Source organism: Moschus berezovskii, chromosome 15 (genome assembly GCF_049115385.1).
Source record: "Moschus berezovskii isolate FMDL1 chromosome 15, NW_MosBer_1.0, whole genome shotgun sequence".
NCBI lineage: Eukaryota > Metazoa > Chordata > Mammalia > Artiodactyla > Moschidae > Moschus > Moschus berezovskii.
In genome coordinates this window covers 16,656,270-16,679,371 of record NC_142474.1, presented here as the reverse complement: position 1 = coordinate 16,679,371, position 23,102 = coordinate 16,656,270, and the positions used below count along the sequence as shown (strand labels likewise).

General features: G+C 42.3%; 1 protein-coding gene across 1 annotated transcript in view; it reads left to right on the top strand.

Moving 5' to 3' along the window:
• The window catches only part of RPRD1B (regulation of nuclear pre-mRNA domain containing 1B), a 55,568-nt gene that overhangs the window by 7,915 nt on the left and 24,551 nt on the right, over window positions 1-23,102 (top strand). The window contains exons 3-6 of the mRNA XM_055437201.1: window positions 5,766-5,899; window positions 14,040-14,152; window positions 15,684-15,810; window positions 21,970-22,145. Coding sequence (XP_055293176.1) covers window positions 5,766-5,899; window positions 14,040-14,152; window positions 15,684-15,810; window positions 21,970-22,145 — 550 coding nt within the window. The remainder of the gene's footprint in view (window positions 1-5,765; window positions 5,900-14,039; window positions 14,153-15,683; window positions 15,811-21,969; window positions 22,146-23,102) is intronic.

Here is a 23,102-nt window from a genome sequence, read left to right as displayed (position 1 = left end):
TCCCTACTCCCACCCCCATAATTAGGATAGAAAGTCCAGCCACTCCACTTTGATCCTGAGGCACCTTCCTTATCAACAATGAGAAATGCTCTCTGTATTGTTTTTTTGTGTCCAATTAAATGAGCAAAGATAGACCCATTAATATTGACTAAAATTGATTAGGTATCTCTTTATGATAATTTCCTACTTCCTCCCTCAAACCCCCTGCCACCTGGGCGGGGGAGGGGGAAACAAACCTCTCAAGTCAGGGAAAGCTTGCCAGTCTTGTAAGTAAATAAGTGTTAGTCGATCAGTTGTGTCTGACTCTCCTTGATCCCTTGGACTGTAGCCCTCCAGGCTCCTCTGTCCATGGACTTCTCCAGGCAAGAATGCTGGAGTGGGTTGCCATTCTCTTCTTCAGGGGATCTTTCCCATCCAGGGATTGAACCTGGGTGTCCTGCATTGCAGGCAGATTCTTTACCATCTAAGCTACAGGGCGGAACCCAAGCTCCTGGGAGTAGATAAAGTTTGAATAGCAGTTTAAGTAACCAGAGAGGAAGCCAGGTGACAGTCACATATGCCCTGTGAGCCTTGGGAGAGTGTTAGGATTTTGTCCGGATGGGATGTCAGTGAGGGATTTTAAGCAGGGAAATGATGTATTCCAATTACTTTTGTTCTAGCATTCCTCCACTTTGGGGTGGAGAATGAATTATAAAGGGCAGGGACATGGGCATGGCGGGTGTTGCACTTGTATGGGCTAGAGGTGATGTTGGCTAGGACTCAGAAGCGGTGAGAAAATTACAGCTTTATTAAACGTGTATGGATTTGTGTGGCCCGCTCCGATGTAAAATCGAGAAGATTTGTGGGAATTAAGTGGGAGCTGGTAGTGAGGGAAAAGAGAAGTCAAAAAGTGCGTATTTCTAGATTCTTGACATGAGTATATGGATGACTGATGGCCCTGCTTACTGTGATGGAGATTGGGGTAAAGAATTGGTAGAGGAAATCAGGAATTTTGTTTTGGCTATATTAAGTTCGAGATGCCTAATAGATATTCCAAGGGATGGTGCCAGATAGGTGGATGGATGAAATAGTTGGAAGCTCAGTAGGAAATTAATCTCTGGAGACATGAATTTGGAATTATCCCCCTATACATATTTATTTCCTGTTATAACAATCGTGGGTCCCCAAGACCACTTCCAGGTTGGTGACTCTCTAGGAGGACTCGCTGGACTTAGTGTGTAGTTGTGTTCATGGCTGTGATTTATTACAGTGAAGGGATATAAAGCAAAAGTAGCAGAGGGAGAAGGTGCAAGGGGTGCAGTCCAGAGGAGACCAGGCACAAGCTCCCAGGAGTCCATTCGTGGTGGAGTCCCAGGCGATATGCTCAATTCTTCCCCCTTTGAGTTACGGCGGCACATGCTAAGTGTTGTCTACCTGCGGGGCCCATTAGAGATTTAGTACCTAGGGGTTTTGTTGGGGTTGGTCACAGGCATTCTTGGCCAAAATTCTAGACTCCCAGAAGAAAAGCAGGTGTTCAGCATAAAACCATACTGTTTGTACAAACAGTGTAAGCACAGTAAACCACCCTCTTCCATTAGGACATGATGGGATCATGTCTGAAATCCAAGTTCCCAGATGCCAGTCAAGGGCCAGCCCTGTGAGCAGGCCTTTCTCAGGGCAGCAGTCTCAGGCCTGCCGTGTTAACTCTTTTCTCAGTTCAGTTGCTCAGTCATGTCAGACTCTTTGTGACCCCATGGACTGCATGGATGCCAGGCTTTCCTATCCATCACGTTTTCTACACAATTGCAAAGGACTGTTTCTGCTCTGCCCATACATGAGGTGCTTTTGGAAGTGCTGAGGGTACTTAGAATTTCTGTCCTGAGTAGGCCCGCCATTGGCCTACTGTGCATGGGATAAGAGAGAAACACACGCGCTACAGTGGGTGTGCCAAGGAAGGCAGCGCCCTTAGAACTTGCAGAGGAAGACCTGCACCCAGGCTTGGCGGGCCCTCAGGCATCCAGCTGACACTTCAATCAGCAGTTCCACATGGGAATAATACATACTTTTCACTTTTTAAATCAGATTTTCAGTGGTTGAATTTATAATTAATTAGAATTAAGATACATACTAAGTTGTGTTTCACAAAATAGGTTATACATGTACTTATCTAACTCAGTTTATTCATTGAGAGGTGGCAAGGGGTTTTTTGGTGTTTTTTCACTTAAATATCTCTAATTAGAATGGAATTAGTATAACTTGAAAAGATAGCTCCTCCTGTCATAAAATGATTTCATTGCATTGGTTGTATCCAGTTCAGGTGCTAAAGTGACTTCCACTTCATTGGAGCTACTTATAGCAGAGCCCCATCTGTAAAGAGATTTCTTGACTGTGTGTCTCTGTCTTTGGACCTTAGGTGGCAAAACTTTGTTTTACTACAGTGCTCAAGGAATCAGCCTATCATGCTTAATTAGTTCACTCATTAAACTAGAGCACCCTTTTGGCTTTAGCGTTTAGAAAGTCTTTTGAAAATCTTTTGGTGCTAACAGATTCGAGCATCAGTATCCACTGTGCAATAGTGAGACTGCAGCTGTACTATCAGCCTTAATGGAGCACCAGACCACCAGCCGCAGGAATGGTGGGTGGTGTTTGGGTAGATGTCCCTCACAATCCTTTCAGGAATTTGTTGACATGATTGGTTTCTCTTTTAGGAAAATTTGCAGATAATGGACTTTATTTATTTAATTTTAAAAATACATGTATTTATTTATTTGGTTGTGAGCTGTCTTCATTGCATCAGCAGGATTTTTCCTTGTGGCACACAGTCTCTAGTTACAGCACGTGGGCTTAGTTGCCCCTTGGCATGTGGGATCTTAGTTCCCCTACCAGGGATTGAACCCACATTCCCTGCATTGTAAGGCAGACTCTTAACCACTGGACCTCCAGGGAAGCCCCAAGAGAACAGATTTCATGTTAAAATACCAACCAGTTAAACTCTGGTTGGTTGTGATTTTGTTGTTACAATAGTTAAAATGACTTTATTTTTCTAAAGCCTACATTTGATCACATTAGGGACTTTGTTGCTTCCAGGATAAAGGCCATAAAGACTTAACAACAGAATAAGGTCCTCTGTAATCTCAGGCCACTCTGTCTCTATCCCTCCAGTTTCTTCTGCTGTTTCCACACACTCCCTATACACTTCAGCTACCTGAATTACCAACGGCTTCTTGCTCTTCACCTTGTTCCATTTTGGGGGTTCCATTGAAGGGAGCGGGGATAGCATGAACACCGTCACATTCTCCAGTGCCTGCAAAATGCTGAGTAGAAAATATGGTTGAGCGTTCTAGATGTGAAGGGATGGAGAGGTGGGGTGCTGCTAGAGCAAGCCCTGGAGGTGAGGACCTAGATCTTGTTCGGTGTATTCCAAGCACGGCATTTCACAAACCCCGATGAATGAGCAGATGAGTATCTAATTGAATTCACGTCTGACATGAATGACCTCCGCGTGGTAAAATGGTCTTTGAAAGCTAACTAATTGTCTGGCCTACTGAAACCTATCTAAAATTTTATTAAAGACATTGCAGTTCAGCATTTATTGTGCTTATTCTTGGGCATATAGCAGTTGGGGGAAGACACATCCCTGTCCTTGTGAAAATTACATTCAAATGGAAAGGGTATAAACAACAGGGAAACTGTACATACAGCAATCCAAATATTAAATGTTGTGGAGAAAAATTAAGCTTGCACAGAGTCGGACACAACTGAAGTGACTTAGCAGCAGCAGCAACAGCAAAGAGTATACTTTTAAATAGGAAGATTAGGAAAGGATTCACTGGAAAGGTGCTGTGTGAACAGACACACCTGAAGGAGGAGAGCAGAGGGGCCTTGTTGGGCCTGAGCTGTGTCGGGTAATGTGGTTCCAGGCGAAGTGGAAAGGCCCTGAGGCAGGAGGGCCAGGGAGCTGTGGGGGAGGGAAGGGAGAGTGAGGACAGGAGGTGAGGTCAGGGAAACAATGGGCTGGGCTGAGAAGGGGTTTGTCGGCTTTATTAGGCCTTTCACTTTTATTCTGAGGGAGAATGGGAAGAACTGTTGAAAGTTTGGAGAAAGTGATGTGAACTGCCTTCACAAGACAGTTAGGATTGGAGTTTTAAACCTTGGGAATAGATGGTTGGAGGACAGGTTGGAAGCAGGGAGACTAGTAATGAGGCTGCTGTAGTCATCAGACAAGAAATGATGGTGACTTGGTCCAGGCTGATAGCAAACAGAAGTTATTTGTTTCTAGATGTATTCTGAAGATGGAGTAGAGATGTTTTTGTTATAAATATCAGGGTCATATCTTTAAGTTTTATAAGCTGTCAGTGGAAAGTTTTCCCCCCTTTTCCTCATCCTCACCTCTGACTTAAAAAAAAAAGGCTGAACAAAAGAATTTTGCATGTATCCTGATTTAGTTAGTACTTTGACCCCCCCAATTTAGCGAAATTTGCCGCTAATACAATCTGACCAGATGAGGCCAAAACCTCAGCTCATCTTTTAAGTTTTAAAAGTGTTGTCAGGGCTGGTGGTGGGTGAAATTCCCACCTAAGTTGAACTTGGTATGGAGGGCTTCCCTGGTGGCTCAGTTGGTAAAGAATCTGCCTGCAATGCAGGACTTCCCAACTTCCCTGAGTTGGGAAGATCCCCTGAAGGAGGGCTTGGCAACCCACTCCAGATTCTCCAACCCACTGGAGAATCCCCCTAGACAGAGGAACCTGGGGGGCTACTGTCCATAGGGTCGCAAAGAGTCAGACAGGACTGAGTGACTTTCACTCACCACTTTTTGAGGTTCCTGTTAAAGCTATTTATTGACTGAGATGCTAAGATGTCAGGGTATCTGTTCTTGTGTAAAGCCCCTCAGTGCTTCACAGAACAGAACAATTCATAGTGACGCAGCGGATGGTGAGGGGATTTGTTTTCCTTTCGAAAAGTCTTCCCCCCACGCTTCCACTTGCTATCTGACACTTTATGGTAAACAACTGTCTAATGTTGAATGTGAGCTATGGTCATTGCCCTGAAAAATGGTCTGTTTTAAGAAGAGTAATATGTCAAGAATAAAACTACCTAGCTTCTTTCATTCAGATATAAATTACAAAGAACTGTATTGTGCTCAGTGTGTTCTAAGAGTATCTGCTCAACACCTTTGTGTGAACCTGGAATGTAGAACTAGCAAGGAATGAAAATAATTATGAAGCAGTGAGTATAAAGTTGAGATTAGTCTTGACATATATATGTGTACAATTGCATTTGTGCGTTAGAGGTGTTGGTGTGTTAGCATTGATGAGTTGTTACAAATGTATTCCCATTTTAAACATTTGATTTTAATCATTCTTTTTCTCACCTGAAAAAGTTTTGACCTGCTTTAATTTTCCAGCAGTATACTAGACTTAAGTTAATGCATTCTAAAAAGCAAGCTGTCACAATTGATATGATTGGTTTTTGATAATTTTCTGTCAGTGAAAACGAGCCTTTGGCTTTTGCCCTATTTGCCTTTCAAAGAGGATAAAAGACACAGATTACTTTTGTAACATAATCCCTCTCTCTTCCCTACACACCACAGGAAGAATATAGTTTGTGGTGAAGTTTTGAGTATCCATTAATTACAGTATGTACCTTATTCTTCCTTCTGTTTTTAAATATGTAAATCATGTAGTCAGTTGTTGGTGTTTTCTGTTTTTGTTTTTTTAAGTAAATCTGTCCTAATTAAAAATAAAAAATCTTAAGCTTATATATATCTTTTCATCTTTTCTGGGCAGAGAGGCAGATGAAGGCTGTAAAAAACCTTTAGAAAGATTGCTGAACATCTGGCAAGAAAGAAGTGTGTATGGCGGCGAGTTCATCCAGCAGCTGAAGCTGTCTATGGAGGACTCCAAGAGCCCTCCCCCCAAAGGTAGACACATCACCACATGCTTACAGCTCTTGGTCTTTGCCTACTTTCGAATCAGATATGAAAAGCTGCAGTGGGGGTTGCTGTGAACCACCAGCGATTGTATGATTCTTCAGAGAGAGATGATCATAAATGATGGTGAGAATTTATGTAGTGCTTGCAGCGTGTAAGCCTGGTTCTAGTATTCATGCTCTTCATCATCTCGTACCCTGCCTTTTGCTCTGTATTCTCCTTGGTTCACTCCTGCCTTTCTGAGACTTGCCTTGCACAAGGGAAAGGAACAGCAAACTTGTTTAGAGTTCTAGGGAACTAGGAAGTACCCTGGGTAAGATTTTGTCCTAGCTTTGCCATTAACTACTATAGGCTCTTGAATGAGTCCTTTAAGCCCTTTTGGAACTCAGTTTCATTAAATGTTCATGTGGTTTGGGGACATACTTTTGATGGGTGTCAGCTGTCATCAAAAATTGGTTTTGGTCTTTACTGAATCAAGAATATCCTCAGGTAATGTGTACATGCATGTATGTGAATTTTGCCAAGTCCTTCTTAAAAGCTATGTTGTTTTTTCCTTTGAAGAGGAGTAAGACCAAACATTATTTGGTTCTTTGGCTTCTGGTTAGTTGTGATTCCGGTTGGCACAGCTCTCACGTGACTGCGTATATATACCCATTGCCTGGAGGATCAAGTCCGAGTCCTGACATGGTGTTCTGTTTATAATGTGAACTAGTGTCCTTTTCCAGATTCTTCTCCCATTTCCTCATATGTACCATATTTAAATGGCCATTCCTAACAACTTCCCCTCTGAATGCTCTGTGGTTCCCCTTCCTTTGCATCTGCTGTTAACTCTGCCTAAAATGTCTTTTTGCCCCTTGTATGTAGTGAACCTACTCTTCAAGAATGTTACTCTCATTCTGACATCTTTGCTAGTTTGTCTGGGCACATGTAGCCAATTCCCTCCTTGTTCCTCTAGTATTTTGAACATGTGTCTGCAATAGAATTTAACCATGATTGGACGGAGGAGCCTGGTAGGCTGCAGTCCATGGGGTTGCTAAGAGTCGGACACGACTGAGCGACTTCACTTTCACTTTTCACTTTCATGCATTGGAGAAGGAGATGGCAACCCACTCCAGTGTTCTTGCCTGGAGAATCCCAGGGACGGGGGAGCCTGGTGGGCTGCCGTCTATGGGGTTGCACAGGGTCGGACACGACTGAAGCGACTTAGCAGCAGCAGCAGCAGCATACTTGATGATATTCATTCAGCAACTCTTTATTGTATGCCTTTCATGATCCCTTCCAGATCTGAGTTTATGTATTTTTTAAGGTAGAGTAACTTTCCTGTGAAACTAGAGGCTAGAGGCTTGCTAAGAATGGCATAAGTGCTTTCAGACTGCAGATCATTGTTCTTTTACTTGGAGTTGACAGAAGACAATTTTGAGGTCACTCTGAAAAGCGAGGTATTTCCTACTTTGGATTCTGGCGGTGTTTGTGTTGTGTCCTTTGGAGGTGTTCTGCACAGCGTCGGGGAATTATCCAGCATTCTTCTCTCTCCTCTGACTTCAAGTTCATTGGTAAACAGTGCTGATTTCTTAAAAACACCTTTGGGCAAGTAGGAGAGCTCTGAAAGATGATGTTTGAAGCCAAGTGTTGAATTTCAATTCAACAAACATTTGCCAGACATATGCTATGAGTAAACAGCTCTGCTAGACCATATAGGAAAGAGCAGAGAGGAGTGAGAAATAGTTCTGCACTCAGGGAGCAGTCAGACTAATTGGGGGATTTGTGGTAGCAGTAGATTTGAAAATAGCTCCATTAGGTTTCTGATTTTTTTTTTTTTGGAGTGTCTAGACATTAACAATAGAGGCAGTATTCCTTTACTGTGGAGGATGATGCTGATCCAAAGATAATTTCTCTTTCTGTAGTTGGTAAAGATGAAAACACGTATTCCAACGTGTGTATTCATCTCAGCTAACTCACTGTCTTCTCACTGTCTTCTTCAGACTTCAATTACCAGAATATTTTACACAGTCCTTTCAGAATGTTGATGAGTTTTTCCAGAAGCTCATTTCCAAATTTAAATAGTCCATTTATATTGCAGTGTTAATTCATGAGTAATTCTTTGTCTGGAGACAACTTTATAGAGTTTACCCTTGGAATAAAAATTTTCCTGTGGAACTTTGGCAGTTCTAATCTTTTAGAATGTGTGAGTTTAGGAATTTTTAGAACTGGACTTTTCTTGAGTTTATATACCTGTGATAGCTTATGGTGAACGATGTCGGATTTGTGATCTCTGAAGAAGATTTAGCTACGGGACCAGGGACCAGGCTTGATCACTCAAGAGTTGTGTAGCAGAGTTTTATTAAAGTAAGACAAGGGATAGAGAAAGCTTCTGACATAGACATCAGAAGGGGGATGGAGAATGCCCCCCTTGCTAGCGTTAGCAAGGGAGTTACATACTTTTTAATTATTACAGTAAATCAAAAGAATGTCTCAAGTTTGTGAAAATTTTACCAGACCCTCTCCCACAATTTATATTTTAAAATAACAGGATTATCCAGAAGGTTTTCAGGAAGGAGAACTGTCCTCAAGCAGGATACATTGTTGTTATATAATCCTTCAGTTCAGTTCAATTGCTCAGTCGTGTCTGACTCTTTGCGACCCCATGTATATAATCCTTAGTAGAGTTTAAACTGAGTTGTTTGTTGTGTAATCATCAGTTCCGGGTTTAAAGAAAAAAACGTTTTATGTGACTAACGTAGAGAAAAAAAATGTTTGTCCTCTCCTCCTTGAGAACCCCAGACCCCTCTCTCCTCGGGAACTCCCGGACTTCTTATCAACCTGCCTAGGAATTGACTGTCTCACCTGTCTCTCAGGTACAGGACCCAGGCTTCTAAAGTGGTCTCTCTGTTCTTGGGAATACTCAAGCCGTTGCTTGTCTGGGTGGAACTTCATCATTTACTGGAGTCCCACATAAATCACACAGTATCCTATAGTTGTAGACTTTGGAAGGAAAAGGGAGGTACAAAGGAAGTAACATTTATTCAACTCCAGCCTCTCTGCTGGCTTCTTTTCCTGTTAGTTAATTTTAGGTACTTAAGGACTATATGTACTTGGTATTGTATTTCAAATGACAGTATTAAGACTCAAAAGGATTGAGTAATTTTGTCCAAGTAGATACAATTGATAAGTAAGTCTATATAAACCCAGGTCTGTATAACTTAAAAGCGTATTTTCTTCACACCATAACTTTTCCTTGCAGGCACATGGATTTAGTAGACTTGAATTAGGATATGAATTCATGAGTAGGTCACTCAGCTTCCATGGACCTTTAGTATAGTTAGTTTAGCTATTCAGGGCAAGGGTTTGAAAGCAAACTCCAGAGTATGAATCCCAGCTCTGTCACTTGCAAGTTGTGTGACCTTGGGCGTGGCATTTGACCTCTCTGAGCCCCAGGTTCCTCACTGTACAGTATGGCTATTAATAGTAATACCTCATAGGCTTGTGTGAGGATTACTTGAGATCATGTAGATATGAAGTTATTAATGTGATCACATGGCTTCTTTTTGGCACCCCCTCCCAGTTCTAATATCTAATATTCTGAGTTTCTAAATACAAGCCAATAGCAAAAGTAGGAAGAGTCTTGTTAGTATTTTCAGTCCCTGAGATTTTACGCAAGGTTGGAAAGCATGGTGGTTCAGAGCACACACTATAGGCTTAGCTTCCCGGGTTCAGGGCTGGACCTGGTGGTTCAGTCCAGTGAGATGAGACGGGTCGGGTGCTTCCAGAGCTGTGCCTCGAGTGTCAGCCCTTGGTTTGCTGCACATCTTTTTCTCCCTACAAGTAGAAGTTAATGTGCTTTTTAAAAGAAAACTCTTATTTTGCAGGGAGGGAACAAAGAATGAGGGAGCTGTTAGAAACAGTATTTCCTGATTCTTTTTTCATTATAAAAGTAATATAAAATCTGTGGGTTTTTTTTCCTTTTTTTTTTAAATCTTAGACATTTTTAGTAGATCTTTAGAAGGTCCAGCTTTTTGGGTAGATGACTGCATTTTCTAATATGATTGGGGATCCTTTGGGCTAACTTTTTGCCTTAGAATTAGTTTTACTGTCGGGAATTCTATCATAGGTCTCTAAGAAGCATACCGTAAACCCTTCGGTCACCAGAGCATTTGATGGTTAGCTGAGTGCAGGGCCCCCTGGAGACACGGGAATGAGTTGGAGGACAGAACAGAAGGTGTGCAAGATGAGGACAGAAGGAACTTTGCCCCTGAGGTGTTTGCCCTGCCTGTGAACAGAGTGAGGGCGTGAAAAGGGGATGAGAGGAACTGCTGTGGTCAGAACCAAACGGATAGCAGAAGGTGCCTAGTCTGAAATCAATGCAGGAACAGGCCTGGCAGATGCCTGGGCCATTTTAATGGTTGTATGACTCGACTGAGGATTCTGGGCATCCGCACTGCTAACTCTGCACATGAGCAGAGGAGAGTCCGGTTTGTGTAAAGGACAGCAGGGATGGTCATTTGTGGCACAGCACTGGGGCTTTCCAAGCACTGTGCTTCCTCTGCCCTTAGGAGGTTTCCAGCTCAGGTGTGTTGATACTTTCCTGAGCATCGTAGGGCTGTAAAGGAATAAGGTACTGAAGGTTTCTATCAGAGAGGGAAGGCCTGTGCCTGCCAACGGACATTCAAAGTAGCAGGGCCAAGTGCTTTCAAAGAGAGGCCCGTGGGGTTAGAGGAGGCAGTGACGGTTGAAAGGGAGTGCTGAGAGTGATGCTGCCGTCACCATTCGTTACCAAGTAGACTGAACCTCGGTGGCCTTTCCAGGGTTTTGAATAGAGGCCTGATGGGGCCAGAGCTCAGCTTTAGTAAGAGAGAGATTACTGTCCATGTTGGAGAAGGCGTGATTGGAAGAGGCAGGATGCAGTTGGGACAGCGGTCTGGATGAGGCATGAGAAAGGCCAGGTGGCTGAGCAGAGGCTTTGGGAAGAAGCAGAAAGCGGACGTGTGCAAGGATCCCTCACCGGCGTGGAATCTGTACAAGCTGGGACTTGGGGAGAGAGTCTGCTGTTCTCCAAGGCATGGTACTTGGAAGATGGAGCCAGTGGAAGTGTTCAGAGTGGAACTAGATAGTTCAGGAAAGGTGGAGCCCTGTGGGGGAAATGATCAATAATTTATTTCCAGCAGGTCCTCTAAGTGGAGACAGAAGAGAACCGGAAACATAGGATGATGATGATTACTTCCCTCTTCCATCAGGATGTGAAGGACGGAAACAGCCCTAAAATTGTCATCAGTTTGATCTAGCTTTGCATTGCTGTGAGTGAGTGACAGCAAGAACTCCTGCTTAGGAGACAGAAAGCTTTTGCTGTAGGACCCAGACTTACTAAACAAGCTCTCTGGCTTTAGAGAAACCTCAGCTGGTGGGCCTTGACATTCTCATGAAAAATGAGGTGGGGAGCAGTGGGGAAAGCATAGACATAGGTGTGTGTAAGGGCTTCCAGTATCTGAATTCAGTGATTCCGAGTGTCCTGAGATGTTCAGTGGTATGTGGTTTTTCTATGTAATAATTTCTGTATGAGAGTTGGAAAACTGAAGGACTCAAGTTTTATAATTTTTTCTACCTGCTTTAGTGTCTTTAACAGTTATATTTTGAGCATTCTCTTATAGGTGTTTGGAAGTCAACAAAACAAGACTATAAATTCTTTTTGCTCCTGTGCTTACATTCTTGTGGCTACTAATCAAACATAGCCACTTTGATGCTGTAGTGACTGAACGCTGATGGGGTCATACCACACGCTACATACTACTTAGGCAGCCACTGTGTGCAAAGTACTGCTAGATATTTCTTATGCAAATTATAGGCTTACAGATTTTCTGTTTGAAAAATACAGCCATTCTTGCTTTGCATAGTGCAGGACTGTAAAAATGACTGGTCAAGCTGAATACATACAAAGTGATCTTAATAATCGATTGAGAAAATTACAATTGTTCTGTAACTTTTAAAATTTTTTTGTCAAAGAAAGAAAAACTCACTGTTGATCACAATTGTATAAGAAAACAAGAAAGTAAAATAAAGACTTATTTAGCATGTTTTAGCATAAATTAGAAACATGAGTTGCAATGTTTATTTCTCTGTAACAGACTTATCAAGAGTGATTTGAACAAATCTTGTTGCATCTTTTCCATCTTTGTCATACTCCTTTCTAACTTTGGATCAGTTTCCAGCATTTTTTCCTTTGTGCTTTCAGTGTTGTGAAGTATCTTAAACATTCTTCTAAAGTGAATTTTGTCAACATTACTTCCTCTAGGACATTGTCATTCTTTTCATCACAATCACTTTCTTCTTTTATGTTGATAAGTTGGCCTTCACTAAGTTCCCTCTGGCTGTGAATCCAGAGTCTCTTGAAGAACATGACAAGGGTCCGCATCCCTACAGCCAGCCGTCTCTTGTACAGCCCCATTTATGTTTCGTGTGAATTTCATTTCCAGCATTAATTTTAGTTTTAGTTTCTTTGTTGCTCTTTCATCTTTGTCAGTCAGTTCCCTGTTTTGATTATTTATTTTTATAAACTGTCATGTCGATTTTGACACTGGGAGACTAACAACACGACTAAACACTTCGTTGCCTACGTGTGAACTGAATAACAGTGACCAATTACTGACCTTGAAAGAAGTGATGCGGTCACTAATGATGATGCCCTTCTGTTATTTACGTAGTGATTTGTGGACCGAAGTTAGCAGCGAGGTTTGTTGTTGATGCAGTTACTCTGAGTAAATACACCATGACAACTGAAATTTAAACTGTGTTGATGGGAGAATGGTGTCATTTAACCAAACCGTGGTAATAAATCTGTGCATAATAGAATAGCGCGGAGGCAGGACTGCCCGTCATACAAATGCTGCTGTTTCTCTTCTTTAGTAGAGCAAACAAAACATTAAGAAAAAAAAAAAATGAAACCCACAATATTGACTTGGCTTTCACGTCAAACACAGTTTGCTCAGTTAATATGTAAGGTAGAGAACAGGAGCTACATCCTGGGTTCCAGAAGAGAATGTTGAATTAAGCAGGAAGTATCTGTGTCCTGTTTATAACTTACAGAGTTCTGAGGCAGGTGCATGGTGCCCCTCACTTGACAAGATGAGAGGATAGTTGGGTGGCACTAAGTTTTAGCTGAGTTCAGTGGAAAGCACACAGATGTTGAAATCATACCATTACATGAGTTATTTAGCCTCTCTGGGTCTTCATTTTCTCACGTATAAAATGAAGACACACCACGCCTTAGAATTGTTGAAAGGATCAAATGTAAAGAAACTGTTAGAATGCCTGGCACATATTAGGCATCCAATAGTTTCTTTACTTTCCAAACTTGAATTTCTCATTTAGCTTTATGTCCCTCAGTAGTTTGGCGTTTATTTTGTATTGTCCAATTTAATGCAAAAAGAATGATTTTGAAATTAATACATCCATCATAAAAATTTAAGAGCACATGGTACAGATAATTAAAAAATGTAAGCCATTAGCCTCAAAAGTGGTTAATTTTAAAATGTTGACTTAGGTCCTTTCTCTCAGTAGTATCATCATGCTCAGCAATGGTTATTTTAAATTTTAAGGTAAAACTAGGTTTGTTTTATTCTTAAAGGGATGACTTAAATGGTATTTGTTTTTAGAGCTTTTGACACAGTCTTATCGATGGGTCTCTCTACTAATTTTCTGAAATGATCCCAGAAGGTGTAAAGTCTCTCATTGTACACATGGTATAGTCTATACAGATCGTGGCACACATTGTCTTGCTTCATTATATTTTCTGATGAGATTTGTTACCTTTTTACTTTCCCTGTTAACTTTTTGTTTTCTTTTAAAGATAATGAGGTTTTTTAGTGAAATATGTTAGTTTGGTGAGTTTCACTTTTAGATGCTTTTTTCCGGTGGTATTTTTCCAGTGAGTCAATCTGAGATAACCAACTGAGGCCATTTTGACTCAATAATGTACGAATGACCACCACTTCAAAATAGGTGGCGTTAGGGTTAATGTTAGGCCATCTCTGGAAAGGTACACCCTTCTGCCCTTTTTCACTTGTGACCCATTGTGCTTAGCATTTGACCCACCTCTTCAGGCTGCAGTGAACCACATGTGTCACTTTTTTCTTTCCTCTAGCAACAGAGGAGAAGAAATCTCTGAAGCGAACTTTTCAGCAAATACAAGAGGAGGAGGATGACGACTATCCTGGAAGCTACTCTCCCCAAGATCCTTCTGCAGGACCCCTCTTGGTATGTCTTGACCCCCCAGAGCATAGGGCCTAATGGCTTGAAGTGACCCCTAGTTGAAGATTCTGGCCACAAGGTGGAGCTAGTGATCAATAGTATGAATCACCAGAGGGCAGCTCTTGGCACTGGGTGCAGGGTCCACATCCTGAAGCAGGCTTGATTTTGTCTTTGCATGCCTCAGCTCCGGGATGGATTTGTGTTTTACAGAGTAATTGGATTTGGCATTTTTTCACTCCTAGAAATTTAAAATATTCTTTAAAAGTAGTTTTTGTAAAGCGGTAGATAAAGACATTCAAAAGTCCTCTACCATGGCTTGTCTTATAAGTAAACAATGCGTTAGTATCTAAGGATAGTCTGTGTAGCAACAGCAAATTTGCCGCACTATAGCCTATTTAAATATTAGACCAGGTGCTAACATTGACTGAGTTTTTAGCCATAAATTTGCATTGTTTGACCCCCTTGTATAAATTAGTTCATGAACTCTCTATGATTGGTTCGTTTTAGCTGTTTGTTTATTTATGTATTCATTTACAGTCAAAGAAAGTGAGTCTCAAGGAGACAAATTAAGTAACCTACTCAGTGTTTTAATTGAATCTGGGCCTGGCTGACTTCAAAGCCCATACACATTTCACTGAGTTGAACTGCCTCTCATTCTGCCTAATGCAGCTTTCTTTTATTACACATGGGTGTGCTTAAGGCCTGTGTAAATAAGAAAGCGTGTCTTATTTGTGTTATGTTGTCAAATTAGCCTGGGAGTTAAATGAAAACAGTGTTAGGCCATGTATCTTTGCATTTAAAAACTTTCAAGAGAACAGCCCAAATGACCAACTTTCAGGATAACCTGACTGCCAGCTTCATGGTACTCTGGGGGTCATTGTGAACTAGCTAACCTGTCAGTGTTGTATGTTTCCCTGACAATTAAAAAACACTTTTTTGGTATACATAGAATATGCATTCTTGTTTTTTTTTGGGGGGGGGTTTTCTTCCCTCTTTGTTTCTAATTAATGAGCTTGACACATTTAATTTTGGTAGTGGCTGCCGAAATCAAAAACATCATCTTTGTAACATTCATTTTGTAGAGCAAATCCAGGAAAGAATTGAAGTAGGTCGTGTCCTTTCATTTAATCAGTCAACACACAGTGTTGCTAGAGCATTTGGTATATGTTCCTTTACTCTAAACTGGAGGCCGTTCTATACTAGAGATCATGCATCCTTTGAAACTAAGCAATGTAAACCAGACTCCATTTTCTTAAGCTGCCAAAAACACCCTCTTTAAAAAAATTATTTTTCTCAGTTATGTAGAATTTCATTTGTGTTCTGCCTCATACTTAGAAATACTATGTGAATTCTCTTAGAATTCGTATCACTGATTCGGTGTACACTCTGGGGTAAGGACAGTGGTTCTTTTTTAAATGTCAGGGATGATCATGTTGAAGAATTCTCCTTCACCTTGTTGAACTCCAGCTAAGTTTCTCTAAACCACACATCCCCACATGTATTTATGGATAGTGTTGTCTGTGTTTTCCTTGTACAGACTGAGGAGCTGATCAAAGCTTTGCAGGACCTAGAAAATGCTGCATCGGGGGATGCTACTGTCCGACAGAAAATTGCTTCTTTACCCCAGGAAGTGCAAGATGTTTCTCTTTTGGAAAAAATCACAGGTGAGAAGTTAGAGGTCGGGTGAAAGATGAGGGAGGGGAAACATATCTCCAGTGCATCAGACCCCAGGACACGCCACCATCTGCAGATATAGACCTTCCACCCGGGGCTGAGTTCTCTGTTGCTTTGAGATTTGCAAACATAACTCAGAGACTGAACAAAGGAGCTGCTGGGATAGTCTGAGCTTGAGTAGTGGCTCTAGGAATTATTGCAGGAATGCTAGCGTGCCACAGCCTGCGGTACTCAGTTCAAGCAAGGTCTCTTGAAACCAGGGTCTCTTGAAACCAGACTGTGTGCGCAGGAGGGCAAGGGAAGGGAAGCGCTGAACTCATGAGCCTTTTAACACATAGTGTGACTTGGCGTCGTGATGCTCACACTGCTCCCTACCACAGCCCCCGAGGGTCTCCAGTGCCAGGAACCCTGGTGTGTACTGTTAATCGTATCATCTTGCCCTTGCGATGGTTGCCCCCAATTAAACAGGGAGGGGCAGTTGACAGTCTTCCCGCTCTATGCGTGGTCAGTCAAGAGGAAGGAGTGAGCATGAACTAGCCCCCCCCCACCCCCAATTTAGGAAGCAAGCTGTGAGGAGACGCGAGGAAAGGCAGTGCTACCCAGATAGAGCGGGCGGCAAGACCTTCAGGCAGGAGTGGGTTAGCTGGAGAACACAGCCAGGCCGCTTGGCTCGCTCTCTCTACTCCCCCCATCCTGGCAACCCAACCCACTGGATCGAACAGCCTGTTGAGCGCATGGGCTATAGGTCTTCCCCCTTTCCCCAGGCTTTAGCCCCTCCTGGCCTCGTGTTCTCTGTTACTTGGCTTCGAGTCTTTATAATCACCCTTCACACCCACCCTCAGTGCCTTTTGCTCTTTTTCCCCTTCACCCTATAGTCTCCTGGAAAAACCCAACTTTTTGAATCACAGTCTGCAAAACTGAAAACAAGTTAACATAAAACTAGCAGCATGTGTAATTGCATTTGTCTGTTTTCACTGACTTAAAGGACTTACATGGCTTTTAAAAAGTATTTATTTATTTTGACTTTTAATTATGGTGACATATACCTAACAAAACTTGCCATCTTAACCATTCAGAAGTGCTGAGTACATTCACGTTGTGTAACCAGTTTCCAGAACTCTTTCCATCTTGCAGAACTGAAGCTCTCTATCATTAAAGTAACAATTCACTGCCCCTACCCACCCCCAGCTCCTGGTAGCTGCCACTTGCAATTGTATGTGGCTGGGCAAAACAAATGATAAACATTGGCTGACTTTTCTTCCTATTTCTGTGGATGAGCATGCTGTTTTCTAAAGCAGACCCTTAGCCTAGTAAGCCTATTTCTTCTTACCCACTCAAGGACACTGCTCTGACAATTCTCCCCTTTTCTGCTGCATCTCCAGTTCCCCCCCACTCCCTGACTGGGTCATTCTCCATAGCATAAAAATACAAATCTTTTCCCATGTGGGAAAATTTTTTTTCTTGGCCTGGTACCTTCCTCCAGCTCTTGTCTCATTTCTCTGTTGTGTGTTGCTAAACATTCTAAGTAAATGGCCTGTGCTCATCTGTCTCTGTTCTCCGCCCCCACCCCTTTTGGTTTCACCTCGCTGACTGCTCTTATCAGTGTTGGCTGATGACTTCCATGTTGCTAAATTCAGTGGTGAATTTTTTCTGCCCATTCTTGTGCGTGTGTGTGTAGCAGTTTTATTAAAGTATAAAAAGGCACAGAGAAAGCTTCTGACATAGACATCAGAAGGGGGACAGAGAGTGTCCCCCTCACTAGTCTTATCAAGGCCTTATATATTTTTGCCCATTCTTAATTTGGCCCAGTTGATCATTTCTTCTTCCTAAAAATACTTTCTCACTTGGTGTGGTAGACAGAATAATGGTCCTTCCCAAATGTTCATGTTCTAATCTTTAGAGCCTGCAAATATATTGTCTTACATAGGAAAAGGGACTTTGTAGATGTGGTTGAGTAAAGGATCTTGTGGTGGGGAGGTTATTCTCCTGGGTTAGTCAAGTGGGTCGGGTTCTTAGAAGAGCAAGGAGAGCAGGAGTAAGAGATGTGACTGGGGAAGCAGAAGTTGGAGAGATGCATTTTGAAGATAGAGGAAAGGGCCATGATGATAAATGTCAAGATAATACGTTTGTGTTGTTTTAAGCCACCAGGTTTCTGATGCTGTGTTACTGGCAGCAGGAGGAAGCTGGGACGCCATATCTCCTAGCATTCCTCTCTAGTCTCTTGTCTTTTCAGGCTCCTTTGTTGATTTCTTCTCTTCTTCTCCTCTTAATTTTGAGTAATTAGCTCTCTTCCCTAGTTAGGTTCACTGACATTTCCTTTCATCCTGTTTGATGACTAACAATTTTTGTGCTGCTGCTGCTGCTGCGTTGCTTCAGTCGTGTCCGACTCTGTGCGACCCCATAGATGGCAGCCAACCAGGCTCCGCCGTCCCTGGGATTCTCCAGGCAAGAACACTGGAGTGGGTTGCCATTTCCTTCTCCAATGTGTGAAAGTGAAAAGTGAAAGTGAAGTCGCTCAATCGTGTCTGACTAGTAGCGACCCCATGGACCGCAGCCCACCAGGCTCCTCTGTCCATGCGACTCTCCAGGCAAGTGTACTGGAGTGGCTTGCCATTGCCTTCTCCGAATTTTTGTGCTAATGATCCCCTAATTTACATCTCTAGGGTTGACCTCTTCCTTGAGCTTGAGACCCATACATCCAGCCTCCTGCTCTGAGTGTTACTGAGTTGGATATCCTGAAAGACATTTCAAACTTGACCTGTCCCCAAGCCAGACTCCTCCTCTTCCCTCCAGATTTGTCTCATAGTCTTCCCTATCTCAGTAGATGACCCTCTCATCATTCCTGTTGAGCTGAACTACGGCTTGAACCTGACACCTGTTAACCACCTCCGCTGCTGCCACCTGGTGGGAGTCTCCACCATCTTCACTTGAATTATCCCAGTAGCTTCCTGTCTGTTCTCCCGGCTGCCTCTTGTCCCCCAGCCATCAGTCTGTCTTCAACATAGTAACCAGAGTGATCCACTAAAATAGAAGTTGGCTCATGCCCCACTCTGCTCAGAACACTCTAATCATGTGGGCCTCTTGCTAAGCACTCTCCAAGGGCCCTTGTACTTGACTGTTTCCTCTGCCTGGAATGATCTTCCCCAGATGGTCACATGACTTGTTTTCTCACCACCTCCTTCCAAATGCTTTGCCTTTTTGTTCTCTAGAGTTCTTATCTTCAGCTGATAAATAAGTAAAATATAGTGTATTATTTATTTCTCTTCTTCCCTGAGAATGTAAACTTGAAGGCAGAAAGTTTTTTTCTTTTGTGTTACCTTTCGGCTCAGAGCCTAGAACAGCGTTGGACACACAATAAGAGTCCACATATATGTCAGGCTAGTTGGAAGGTTTGGGGTATAAATGTCTGATTGGAGTGAGTTTAGTGACCTGGTAAGAGAGAAGGTGGGTACCAGGAGGAGAGACAGCTCTACTGAGTAGTTCTGCTGTAAGAGGAGCAGGCATGTGGCACAGTAGCTGGGGAGTGACACATGGTCAGAAGATAGAGCAGCGTGTGTGTGTGCTAGTGGGAATGCTTCCGGAGGCAGAGACGGCTGGGGAAACGCAGGTGACAGTCCCAGACACTTGAGTCTTGGAGGAAGCAGATGGGATGCCCATGCATAAGTGAAGGAGTGGCTGAAAGAGGCACACAGCGCTTGTCTGTGGACTTGGGAGGGCAGAGCATTTTAGGGTAGCCACAGGTAAGTTTCCCAAAGTGAGCATCTCACTGCTGCATTTCAACTGCATTTTTTTCTTTGACTCCTAAAACTGTCACGGGTTCTTTTTCTGGGTTGTAATTATTTGTGTGAATGAATTATTTCCCTTGTACAACTTCATGGAGCATGAGAACTGAATTTTTTTTTTTTTTTTTTTATCTCAAAAAGTAGTGTTTTACTTATCATTTTCTGCCACAGGCCCTAAAACATTTTAATGAAATTAACCATTACAAGAATAGTTCAGCAGTGACGAAGGCAGCCAACCTAACAACCCCAGCAACTTGTTCCTAGACTGTGCCACCAGTCTAGAATAAGTTTTGCTGTCCTCTTTACCCTCGGTGACTGAAATCGTCTCTCTCCTTTGTTTTCTCTTTGGCTCATGCCTCCTCCACCAAGAACATCCTGTTGTTTCCTTGTCCCTGAGGAGCCTAGAAGTACCTGATCTTTGGCATGAGGCCTAATTTGGAATCCCTCACCAGTTCACCTTCCAGTATTCATACTGAGGCAGCATCTAATCATCAGGCACTGTTTGCCAGAGAAACTCGGTGGGGAATTCTTAAATCTGGGTTACCTGTGATTGTGCTGAACTCTCTCACCTTGACCACCTGTATTCAGACGAAGCAACAAATCTGTATCACTAACACTCACTTTCAGTTTATCCCATGGAACTGCTGGCGTCTCTAGTGCTTTGTTTCAAAGAACCGAACCCTCTTGATCCTTTAAAGCCTTTTTAGCTCTGACAAACCTAGATAGCATATTAAAAAGCAGAGACATCACTTTGCCAAGTCTGTCTAGTCAAAGCTATGGTTTTTCTAGTTGTCATGTACTTATGTGAGAGTTGGGCCATAAAGAAGGCCAAGTGCCAAAGAATTGATGCTTTTGAATTGTGGTGTTGGAGAAGACTCCTTGAGAGTCCCTTTTACAGCAAGGAGATCAAACCAGTCAACCCCAAATATTCATTTTAAGGACTGATGCTGAAGCTTCAGTACTATCGGCCACCTGATGTGAAGAGCTGACTTGTTGAAAAAGACCCTGATGCTGGGAAAGAGTGAAAGCAGGAGGAGAAGGGGGCGACAGAGAATAAGATGGTTGGATGGCATCACCGACTCAATGGACATGAGTTTGAGCAAAATCAGGGAGATAGTGAAGGACAGGGAAGCCTAGTGTGCTGTAGTTCATGGGGTTGCAGGGAGTTGGACACAACTTAGCAGCTGAACAACAGCAACAACAACATACATACTTAAGTATTAATCTCACCATCCCCACACGTAATTAAATATATCGGTTTTTTAAAATGCAGATCATCCTTTGTTTTTTCTTACTTCCTGAGGTTGAGTGTGGTTCACCACTTTTCCCACGGATACCCTTTCTTATGCTTTGATTCTTCTGCAGTTTCTTCCCCAACAGTGAGCTGCAACCCATTAATTGGGCCTGAAGTCAGTCTGGTAGATAATAACCAACCTTTTTCTTTTTTTTAAATGAGATGGCAGATAGAATGCTCTGCACACACTGAAGAAAGTATTGTCTAATGAAACTTTGGTTTCTTTTTTAATATATATTTATATAAAGTGTATTTCTTAGCATGGGTCACATTCAAAAGCATTTAAAAGCTTCTGTCTTATCAGACTATATTTTGCTGAACAAGAGGTTTAATGCTTATACAGATTAAGAAATAGAATCTTACAGGTCCATTTTATTTATTTATTTTTAATCAAACTTTTTTTTTTGTTTATTGAATTTGTTATAATGTTGCTTCTGTTTTATGTTTTGGTTTTTTGGCCATGAGGCGTGTGGAACCTTGGCTCTGCAACCAGGGATCGAACCCATACCCCCTACATTGAAAGGTGAAGTCTTAACCACTGGACCACCAGGGAAGTCCCTATAGGTCCATTTTAGAGCTGTGGTTTTGAGTCCACAGCTCCTCAGCAAAGCCCACGATACTGAATCTGTTGTGTAGCTTTTATTGTCTTAGTTTTCACACTTAAGAAATGGGTGCTTACTTTTGTATTTCAGATGGATATGCAAAGAATATTTAATGACGTAATGTGAAGAAAGCAGTTTTGAAATTTTCAGAGGTGGGGAAATATTATTTCACATACAGCTATAAATCTGTTTATTTGTAGAGCTTTTATAGGAATAGGCATTTTGAAGTCCTTTGTCAGATTCACCTCTTTGTACAATTGCCCCACTTCAGGTAGTTCAGAAAGGTCCCATCTTGTTGACAGGAGTGAGTACCTTTGATTTTTCTGCCAGCCAGTCCATTGTCTTCAGGTTCCAGCCTATTCTTGGACTTGGGTGTTAGGGGAGAAACTACTAACCTCCCCCGGAAGTGTCTGCAATTGTGCCTGTGTCATTACTTATTGTCTCTCTCTTTTTGGTCTCACTTGTATTTAGACAAAGAGGCAGCTGAACGTCTTTCAAAAACAGTAGATGAAGCATGTCTGTTACTAGCCGAATATAACGGGCGCCTGGCGGCGGAGCTGGAAGACCGACGCCAGCTGGCTCGGATGTTGGTGGAGTACACTCAGAACCAGAAAGACGTTTTGTCAGAAAAGGAGAAAAAACTGGAAGTGAGTACACTGCAAGGCAGACCCAAACTCCCCAAGTTTACCTTCCTGGAGCCCGCGTTAGGATGGTTTTATTATGCCTTAATTAGCACATTTTTTTCTCTAAAACATTCATGAGATGAGAACATCCATTAGGTACTGTAACGATTTAAACCAAATTGAAAATCGAAGTCATGTTTTTATATGTCCAGGAAAGAACAAATGCAGAAAGGAAGCAGTGAAGTCTTAAATCACAGCGTTTAGGGTCTCATTGCTTTAGTTTGAACTCATATTTCAAGAAAAACAGTTGTAGATTGAGGTTTGAGAAGGATAGGCATTCAGCACAGCCAAGGAATGATTGCATTTGGGAAGTGCTTAAAACTTTCTTTTGGATTATATTGAGATTTATTTCCAACTTGTATCCTTGCTAAGGCCAGTAAGTAGTGTGCCTCCAAGCTCTGTCTGCAGTCTGTTCTAGAATTCCACATAAACCTCATAATGTTTGTGAAGCCCAGTTCTCAAACTGTTGAGAAGGAGCTGATTTTTACCCTGAGTTGACATTGTCTGAATGCCCTTGGAGAGCAGCTCCAGAACTAGTTTCTCTCCATGCATTTGTCTGACTTAATTAAATACCTGGTGGTTTATCTCAGTCCTTTGATAACTGAACCAGCAGTGTGGGAACTTTTGCTTGCGTCTTACAGCTAGGCTTCCATTTTAAGAGTGTCTGCCCTTCTTTTTTTCAAATAGAGAAACGTTGCAACCAGTGGCTTGGGAAGGGAAGACAGTTTTGAGTTGAAGAATCAGTCACTTCTTATAGGAAACAGAGTAGATCAAGGAGGGAGGGATTGTCCCCATCTGCCAACCCTGCACTCAGGAAACACTTTCTCTGGCCCAGAGGGACGGAAAAGTGAGCTAGCCCTGAGGCTGCCATGATTATGTTTGCCTTTCAACACAGTCATTTGACTGGTGCAGGGAATTGAA